The sequence below is a fragment of the Momordica charantia genome (assembly GCF_013281855.1).
Source record: "Momordica charantia cultivar OHB3-1 chromosome 8 unlocalized genomic scaffold, Mcharantia_2.0 BLBB01000008.1, whole genome shotgun sequence".
Classification (NCBI taxonomy): domain Eukaryota; kingdom Viridiplantae; phylum Streptophyta; class Magnoliopsida; order Cucurbitales; family Cucurbitaceae; genus Momordica; species Momordica charantia.
Window position 1 is genome coordinate 24,330,152 of NW_028275166.1, and position 10,310 is coordinate 24,340,461.

Genomic DNA, 10,310 nt, shown 5'->3' on the forward strand with positions numbered 1-10,310 from the left:
TGTTATGATCTACTTCTTAGTTCTTACCATTGCCATTCAAATAAGTTATTAGTGTATCCACAATTATTTCAAGTCATTATTATATTTATTGATGGATAATAATTAGGTGTGACGAGTATGAGAGAATTTTTTTTTCTATTCTATATTTTCCAAACAATGGAGAGCGATTATTTTTTATTTTTGGGGGTGGTCAGCACCATGTATTATTGTCCCACAAAAATGCTTAGATCCTGACTGGCGAGGACTTATCTTAAACCGCTCAATAGATTACTATTTTTTAATTTCTTTATATTATTATCAAAATTTTGATAATGGTGAGCTAAAAATAAGGCTTCATTGATTTAAAGTATTTTCCTTGGTCCAGAGCTTTTGGGTTTTTCCTTTTCCAAATTAAGAAGATTTAAAAACATAATAATAGTAATAATAAACTTCCCTGGTTTATGCATGGCTCAAATGTCTCTGTTATATAAATTTAAAAATAGTAATAAAAAAAAGTCTCTGTTAAATATGGGCTTAAACATGGGCTAGGAGTTAGCCCAATTACCCACCGCCCAATTCAGAATCAGTTTGATAACATAAAAGTGGATTTTTAATCTCTTCCTATCCAAAATTGAATGGGTTGCAAGACAGGTTGTAATATTTTTCTGTTATTGATTTTTGTCCTGGGTAAAAGATAACAGCCTAGATGAACCATGCAGGCCGACCCGTGAGCGGTGGGCCAAGCCAAGCAGGGCTTAGTCCCGACCCTGTTCGGTGAAGCCGAGCCCCGCCCTCTGTCTTCAGCTGGGCAAGGTAAGCCAAGACTACACATTCAAGTCTCTTATTTGTTTGAGTAATCTCTTCTTTTGCTAACTTAGGCATTGGAGCTAGTGTGACCACTGGGTTTGGGTTTTTGTTCGGTTTTGCAGGTAATATTTTCTTTTTGTTACCGATGATGAGTGTGTTTGAAAGCGAATGTAGAAGGGGTGATTTTGAAAAAAGATATTTACGATGTGTTTGGAAGTGATGTCAAAATCACTTTTGTCATTGTCAAAATCGTTCATTTCCACTTATCATGTTTGACAAATTAGAAAACTGGAAAAAGTTAAAATCATTTTAAATTGATTTTTAAGTTATAACTTCGATGGTGATTTTGGAAAAAGAATTATACTTAGATCTCTTTTTTTTCAAAATCAATAATTCTATCATCATCCAAAACATACCCTTAAGAATAATTGATTTTCCAAAATCAATACTCGAGTGGTACCTTAAAAATCAATTTAAGCTAAATATGCTATTATCACAAAAGCCATCTCGAAATTAAGTTGGACGAAAATTCTCAAATAATTGGCTTTGACTAGACATATTTTACGAGAATTTTTTGTTTTGAGTACATACTTCACGAGAATTAAGTTAAAAGTCAAGTTGGTTCCTATGGCTTTTGTTCAAGATTGTATTTGTAGGAGTTAAAAATTAATTACGGAAGAATTTTAAGTTTTAACTTTTAACCCTCTATAATGTTCGGTCAATTTTATTGTTGATTTCTTTTAGTATAACATGCGGGGTGAGGATTCAAACTCACCTTTAAAAATGTCGCCAAGAACATCGCTGACTCTCCATCTTTTTAACTTTCATTGACGTTTTGATCTTGTCATTAAAAATACTATCAGCGACACACAAAGTTGTCACTCAAAATAATTTCAACGACATATCCATGTGTCTCTGAAAGTTACTTTCAGCGACATTTCCCTACGGCACTAAAAGTGTTTTTATAAACTAACGTTTCCACCTCACCTTTTGTTTAATGCTTTTGTTAATTGATACCAACATATATAAAATGTCAATAAAATTATTTATCATTTAAAAAGTAGGTAAAGTCCTCCAAATATGTAAACCTGTTATAAATGTGTTATAATATTAGAAAATGTATTATCTCACGGAAAGAAATAAGAAATTGTCTTAGTATTTTATTCATTTACATAAAACAAAAGAAAACAACACCACGAAGTTCTTTCCCAATGATCTTGACATAGAAAATCTATTTTTCCTCCCAACGATTATTGCACAATTAGTCGCTATTGACATAGAAAATCTATCATGTAAAAAAAATATGAAAACATGACTTATGTTAATAAACATTAACAACAAAACTTATTTAACATGAAAATATAATCATACTCTCTTTTAAAACCTACGCAAACAACATAGAGATACCAATTCACTAAATAATGAAACCTTACAAAGTGGACACAAATAGAAACCTTATGAACAAAAGATAATCTATTACTACTATAACATAAGCTATACATGCATCATAGTCACGACACTTCAACTATAACTACATAACATAAGCTATGACTACCATAACTATAAGATAGTCACAATAGTTCAACTATATCAAAATCGATATAAATAAGCGTACATGCATAAGATACATAGTCATGCTCTATGAACAATATCAACATATCAAATGCTCATAACTTGTGAGAGTATATTAACCCTCCTATATGGACATAACATAATCTATGACTACCATAACTGCAAGATAGTCACGACACTTCAATTATATCATAACCGTGCTCTTTGAACAATATAAATAACTCAAATTCTCCTAACTTGTGAATATACTAAAAACTCGTATGAAATTAAAAAAAAAAGTTTTCATTTAAATCAATATGGTCAATATGTTCACCCACATCTTCTTGGTGAATGTTTTCTATTCGCTCGACATTTCTTATGTTACTGTGTTGGTTTCTTAGTCCATACATTGACGACAACATCCTGTAACATAATAATGGAAAAAATCAAACTCTAATTAATAATGTGTCATTAGACATAGAAATCAAACTCTAATTAATAATGTTTCATTAGAATCCATATCCAACATGAACTTCAAAATCAAAAACTTTGTAATCCAATAAAATAAACATCAAAATCCATCACCAAACTCAAAAATAATCCAATCAAATAAACTTCAAACTAAAAAAACATTCCCCATAAACAAGATAAAAAGAATACAACGTTGATGTTAGATCACCACATAACCTAAAGCTCTAACCCAAAAAAATTTTTCGAGGGACAAGAATAGCTCAGTAATCTCCTCAAAACATCACCTTAAATTTGGTCCCAACACTTAAAATATTAGTCATCCATTTTCATTTCTCTAAAATTAATTCACCAATAGATTTTCTATTTCAATACCACCCACTTCACAAAAATTTCTAACTTCAACTCCCTCCCATGTAACTTCATTCGACCCAACTCACTTCCATTGCTTTTTTACTCTCACGAATCACATAAAAATCAATTTCAGCAACATCTCATTACAATAAACATTCAATTTACGTCATAACTAGTACACAAACACCTTAATACTTAATTTCAATTCAGATACAGTCGATTTCATAGAAAATATAAAAGACATCCATAGTTTTGAAGCATCTAATGGTGAACGGGCAAACTCACGGTGGACAGCAAACTCATAGTGGTGATGCTAACGGTAGTCGGCACGGGTGGATAGCAACAGTGAAACCCAGGCAGCCGGCACGAGTGGAGTGCAGTAGCGATATGTTAGTGACCCAAGGTGACAGAACGGCAAAGGAGCAGCAAAGACTGACGACGAGACTCACGGCAACAGAACAACTTCAGAACGGCGGCAGACGATGAAGGAGGCGCAATGGAACGGCTGAAGAACGAAAGAGGACGAGGGTTTAGAAGAAAATCACGAATGAGGAAGGGGAAGGGTGTGAGTTTCTAATCTTATATTTTCAGCGACGCACTGAAAATAATGCATCGCTAAAAGTATTCTTAGAAACATCTTTGTCAGTGGGATCACTAAAAATATTTTGAACGACACTGTAATGAGATGTTGAAAATATCTTCAGCAGAGTGTATGGTACAGTGTCATTAAAAATAATTTTAGCAACCACAGTTACTAATGACGTCTCTAAAATTAGGATCAGAAATAAGTGCCTTAATTAGTTAAACCGTTCAAATGGATTGTTCAATAAATCACTTTCTAAATTTAATTTGATTTGGAAAACTCTATAGATTGTTGCTTTTAGAATAATCTCTCTTTAAAATCTGCTACCTCCTCCAACCAATTTTAAAAAGTTTCAAAGTTTCCCTATTTCTTTATTGTTAAGTATCTGATCCTAACGTTTTTTTCCTTTCAACAATCTGATCCCAACTTTAAATATTGCGAGTCATCTATCATTATTTGCATGAAGAATTGAATTCAAATATGATATCTCTGCTTGATGAAAATTTGGTAGGTCTATGATTATGATTTATGACCAGTTACCTTTTTCCAAATAAATAGTAATAGGGGCTGATTTACCACATTTGTCAAAATCTAAATGATTGCAAATGTACATACATTATCTAATCTGAGCAGAACTCGTTGGTTAAGACACCTATCTCCAATCAAAAGTTCATGAGTTCGAATATCCACCCTCACATGTTGTACTAAAAAATAAATTCTAAAAATTGCTCGTGAACCTACACTAGGTGACTCAACATAAAAAGGGTCAAGACCCTCAAGTCCAATCACATATCATACACATATTTAAAGTTCTAAAGGTTGATATGAAATATCGATGTCTCAATTTTATAGAAAAAATATTGATAGCATGTCGATGTTGATGGATACTTCTAAAAAATTATAAAAGAATTTTCATAAAAATATTTAAATTAACCAATAAATATTTCACCTTTTTAAAATAAGTTGAAAACTATTAATATTAATATTGTCTATCTTAATGATATTTTGTTGATATATTTTATATTTCGTTCATTTTTTTAATTATATAAAAATGTCATTTCACTCTTATATCATTCATAAACATATGAAAATGTTGATGAATATACCAAGGTTGAAATGTACTTTTTTAGAAAATGCAAAAACTTAATTAGGAGTATTAGTTCATTAGATTTAAATTTAAGAGTCAATTTTATGAAATTAAACTGTATAGTTTAATTTTAAATGGACTATGGTAAACTTTTTACCATAAAAAGTTATTACCATGTTGAATGTGGGTGGAAGACAGGTGAAAACAAGAGTAAAAGTTAAGGTTACAAAAAGTGGTAAAATTAGGTCCGTAGGGTGAAAATGAAAAGTGTCCTTAATTATTCTCACACCCAAATCAGCCCGTTGGGATTTATCCAATCATCAATTACATTTTGAATATGTAAATTCCCTTATTAAAAAAAATTAAAATTTGATTTCTCTTTTTAAACACTTTTAAATTTTCAATAATAATAATTAAAAAGAAATGCTTAAACTTGTGCCTCGTGAATCTCTTGTCCCTTTAATTGGATCAAGTACCAACGTGCACAAATGTATAAGAGAGCTATTTAATTTCATTTCTAAAGTTTCTACTATTTTTTTTAAATTATGTCCTTAATGAATTTTTTTTCTTTTTATAAAAAAACATGATTTCATAAATGTATTGCGGTAAGAATTTGGATATTTAATCTATTAGAGAAGTTATTAATGTCTTACTGAATTGAGCTATGCTGGTTTATTCTTCTAATGTTTTGAAAAAGGTTCTATTTGTCTTCAGTTTTGGAATTTTCATTTAATTCATTGAAATTGTATATTCTATACTTGTGCATTTTTTTAGTGTAAGTATTGTTCCCACCTTACTTGACCAGAGAATCTAAAATAGGCCTACTCGAATTATTTAATCGAATTGAGTCGGACAATTGAATTTTTAATCTCTATTGTTGTACGTGGACACGTGATATGAATATTCAAACATCTAACATTTTGTTCAATTACATGTATATGCTTAATCATTATGTTGCGAAGTTGACTAATTTTGACTCATTCTAAATAGCTATTCACCATCCAAATTTATAGTGTTTTTTTCAACATTTAAACTAGTTTAACTATGTTAATACTTAAATTTAGGGAGCAAAGTCTTGCAAGAAAATTTTGTCATCCTTAATTAGAGTGAGATGTATCTTGGACTTACACATTAATGAGGCTATCCAAATGTCAAATTATAGGTAACATATCCCGACTAAAAAGATTAGTTTGGAATTGTCAAATATTTCAAAATGTGCTTTTTTCATTTTTGTCGAAAAATTGAAATGTGGCTTAAACTAATATCAAAGTAAGCAAAGGACACACACAAAAATGTTCGAAGCAAATATAAAGGCCGAAAAGACAAGAATGGAAGATTGTACTAGTAAGAGAAAAAGGACAACGACGTCTTTAATGATGTATCTGTGTCTATTTTTTCTTTCAACTATTCCATTTTATTTCTACAGTGAAGAGAAGAAACCTAGTGAGTGCCAGAGGTAAAAAATTAAAATTATAAAATCTTAAAAAAAGAATGAAGGAAAATACCGATGGAACCCAAAGTGCGTTTGTTTTTACGTAGTAAAAAAAAAACCACATTGGTTAATTTGATTTTCAATCTAATAAACTGAAATATAAAATCAAACCAAATTGATTAATATTAAAATATATATACACACACACAACAGTCAACAATGCAAAAATCTTGAAAGTTTATCAATTTAGTTATCAATCAAATAAAATGTAGGTATTACAAGTAAAATGATAATTTCACCTGGTGATTAGAGGAATCTTCGGATTGTAAAATTTTTTAATCCCTATGAAATATCAAATTAAAAATTTTAATAAATGCATAGCTATATGCAAAGGAAAAAAATTTCTTGTTGAGAGAGCTTGGACTTTCAACTTATTTTAAAAATTAAAAAACAAAAACAAAAGGTTGTAAGGATTCTATCACATTTCTGGAGGAATTTGAGCTTATTTTTAGTCATTGAGATTTGAAAATAGTTAAAAATAGCAAATCACCTCATCCATCACTAACAAAATAATGATGTATTTTTAATATTCATTAGGATGGCTGATTTGCCAAAACGAGCATAGCTCAGTTTCAACCCAAATTTATTTTAATTATGCCTGAACCAACTCAATTTATAGAATTTTCCTTTATTTTAACTAAACTTAAACCAAACAAGTTTACAGTCCAACCCAACCCACATTGGGTTGGTCGGATTTTTGGGGTCATTGTGCTTTTTGAACACCTAGTCACCTCCATTGTCATCTCCCTCCTACCTTGTAAGTTTTTGTTGCTACTGTCATTTTTTGCTATTGGCACTTCTCTTTCATTTTAGATTTACATCACTACCTTCGTTCAATGGATCTGCAACGAAGGGTCCCTTCATTTATTTTAGATCCGAAATGAAGGGGAAGCTTCCTCTTTGTTTTCCATCTGAAATGAAATGGAGGGGAGCTCCCATCTAGAAGTTGAGTGGTGATGGATGCAATTGCAAGTGACAACAAAGATGATGCAACAAAGGTGACGATTGACGAGGGAGAAAAAGGAGAACAACAACCACAAAAGTCGCTAGAGGAGAAGGAAGAAGGAAGAAGGAAGAAGAGAGAAAGAAAAGAAGAAAGAAAGATTCAACTAGTAAGTATTAGCTAGATCAAGCTTTTGAGTGAGTCAAATAATGGTTCATTTAAGACCATCTAAACTATTTTTTTGAACCCACATGAATTAACCTTCAAAAAAGAAAAAAAACGGCAAAAACATCTTAATTAAAAACGTCTCTTATAAAATTTGATGCAGTAGACATTAAACTTTAAAGAGTAAAATTTGCCCTATTTTACATGATTGGTCTCGGTAGTGTAGAAATCAAAACAGCCGCAGCCGCTGTAAAAGTTTAAAAGCCAAAAAAACAGACGTCATCCTTCCATACTCTCCGCCCCAATATCCGCACCCAAGTCCCAACCTTCAAAAAAACAAAACAATCTCAAAAAAGGTAAAAAAGTAAAACATAGTACACAACAGACAAAACCAATCCCACTTCCACCACTTCAAAAAGAAGGAAAAAAAAAAAATCTTCTTTTTAGGCAATCACCAAGCAAAGCATTCAACTCAATCCAATTATGTTCCTTTTTTTCCTTTGCTTTAATTATTATTTTTCCTTTTTACCCCCAAACAGAAACGCTCTAAAATTTATTACCCTGCCATCCATGATCCAAATTCCAACGGCTTCCTTCTTCACTTTACTGTTACCTTACCATTTACCGTAATATTCCATATCTTTTGGGCTTTCATTAAAAACTACGAAACCCCAGGGACCACTTCTGCAAATAAAAAAGAGACGTTATGCGAATCCCGCCAACATTCCCTTCACCTTCTCAATTAATCCAATTAATCTGATTCTCCACTCGAGCGTTAAAAATTCCATTCCATTCGATTTATAACTGCGGAGGCCGGCCCTGGATTTCTCTGTTGTGAGAAATTTCGGAATTCTCCGGCGACGGCCACCTCCGACGATGGGCTGCGCCACCTCCAAGCTCCACAATCTCCCGGCGGTGGCTCTGTGCCGCGACCGCTGCAAATTTCTTGACCAAGCTCTGGTTTTCAGCCATGCCCTCGCCGATTCCCACTCCGCCTACGCAGAATCCCTCACTATTATGGCCGCAGCTCTCCACCGTCTGTTTGACCAGGACGCCGCCGGCGATCCGAAGGATTCTCCGCCGGCTGTCGCCCCTTCGCCTGACAGTTCTCCCTCTGATTCCGATTCCGATGAAGAAGAAGAAGATGGGTCTTTTACTCCTGAGAAAACACGGTCTCCCCCTTCCCCAGTTGGAAATTTCATGTTCTCGAATTACGACTCGGCCAGGGGACAGCAGCCGCCGCCGCCGCCGCCGACCGGCTCGTCTTGGGATTTCTTGAATTTCTTCGAAACCTACGAAAGATACGAGCAGCCCGTTTTCAATTGGGACCGGGAAGGAGGAGCAGCAGATCAAAAACCCAGAACAATCGCGAAGAAGAAGAAGAAGAAGAAAGTAGCCGCGGTTGTGGATTCTAAGAACACGAAGGAATCAAATCAACTGGAAAAGAAGAGCGATTCGAAAATGGGTGTCTCCGATGCGATGAGAGAACTCAAGGGCTCCTTCGAAAAGGCGTCTGAATCGGGAAATTCCATTTCCAAGTTGATTTCTTATGGGCAAAGACCAGATTTCACTAAAGGTATCATTTTTCTTCTTCTTCTTCTTCTTCTTCTACTCTGTAAATTGCTCTGTTTTCATCCTCCGATTGATTTCTTGTTTTCCTTACAGATACAAGGATTGGCTCGCGGGGTTTATCTTCTACTCTGAAGAAGCTATGCGTGTGGGAGCAGAAACTGTACCTTGAAGTGAAGGTTATTCATATATACATCTTTTTCAATTTAAAAAACTGGGTTTTTCTGATTCTGGGGTTTGGGATTGGTTTAGGCGGAGGAGAAATTGCGTATGATTTTGGAGAAGAAGTGGCGGCAGGTGAAGCATTTGGTGGAGAAGAAGGCCGATGCTCGGAAAGTTGAATCTGTTCGAACATTGATCAGAAATTTATCCATCAAATTGAAAGTTTCGATTCAGGTTGTGGATAGGATTTCGATTTCCATAAGCAAGTTGAGAGATGAAGAGTTTTTGGCAGAGATTACCCAATTGATTCATGGGTATGAATCAATTCCTTTGACCCAATTTCAAACTTACATTTTTCTTTTTGTTGGATTAATCAAACATTTTCTTGCACAGATTTCTCAGCATGTGGAAATCCATGCTAGAATCCCACAAGCAACAAACCCAAGTGCTAACAGAATCCAGAACTTGGGAATTAGCCCTGCAGAACGGGAAACTCGACGACATTCATTTGGAAGCCGCCATGGATTTGAAGCTCCACCTCGAGAATTGGCGAACGGCTTTCTCCACATTAATCACAACCCAAAACGACTGCATCAAATCCCTCAACGGCTGGCTCCTCCGCTGCCTTCTGCACGAACCCGAGCCCGAAGAGACCCCCAACGGCGCCGGCCCGCTGCCGTTCTCCCCGGCCAGAATCGGCGCCCCGCCGGCGTTCGTAATCTGCCACCTCTGGTCGGAAACCGTCGACAAATTCTCCGGCGAGGAAGTCTCGGAGGCGATTTGTGGGGTTGTTGCCGTCTTAGACGAGGCGCTGGCGGAGCAGAGTGAGGATTTGCAGAGATTGGGGCTGGCGAGTAAGATGAAGATGAAGAAGACAGCGGCGGCGGTGACGGCGGAGGCTGTGCATAAGAGGGGTGAGTTTAGTGGATGTGAGGTTCAATTGGGGATGAAGCGGATTTTTGCGGCGTTGGCGAGGTTTTGTTGGGACTCCATTGCAGCTTATGAGGAGCTCTGTTCGGCCATGGAGAAGCAGGAACAGAGCCAGGTCCATTGCTAGCATTTTTGTTCAAACAGTTTTATGATTCATTTATTCATTAATTTATTTGTTTGTGTTTTTACATTTAATTAGTGTTATTGATTGATTAGATTA

General features: G+C 34.8%; 1 protein-coding gene across 1 annotated transcript; it reads left to right on the forward strand.

The window, feature by feature from the left end:
- The first annotated feature begins 7,606 nt into the window (after window positions 1-7,606).
- On the forward strand, window positions 7,607-10,310 carry LOC111020693 (uncharacterized). The gene is made up of 4 exons (XM_022297422.2): window positions 7,607-9,005; window positions 9,095-9,177; window positions 9,251-9,474; window positions 9,554-10,310. Exons 1-4 carry the CDS (start codon window positions 8,306-8,308, stop codon window positions 10,215-10,217), a joined length of 1,671 nt encoding a protein of 556 aa, XP_022153114.2. The 5' UTR covers window positions 7,607-8,305; the 3' UTR covers window positions 10,218-10,310.

Excerpts from the sequence above, each read along its gene's own strand:
- LOC111020693 (XM_022297422.2), top strand. The coding sequence starts at position 8,306 with ATGGGCTGCGCCACCTCCAAGCTCCACAATCTCCCGGCGGTGGCTCTG. Across the intron at positions 9,178-9,250 it reads AACTGTACCTTGAAGTGAAG|GCGGAGGAGAAATTGCGTAT; the intron begins GTTATTCATATA and ends GGATTGGTTTAG. Across the intron at positions 9,475-9,553 it reads ATTACCCAATTGATTCATGG|ATTTCTCAGCATGTGGAAAT; the intron begins GTATGAATCAAT and ends TTTCTTGCACAG.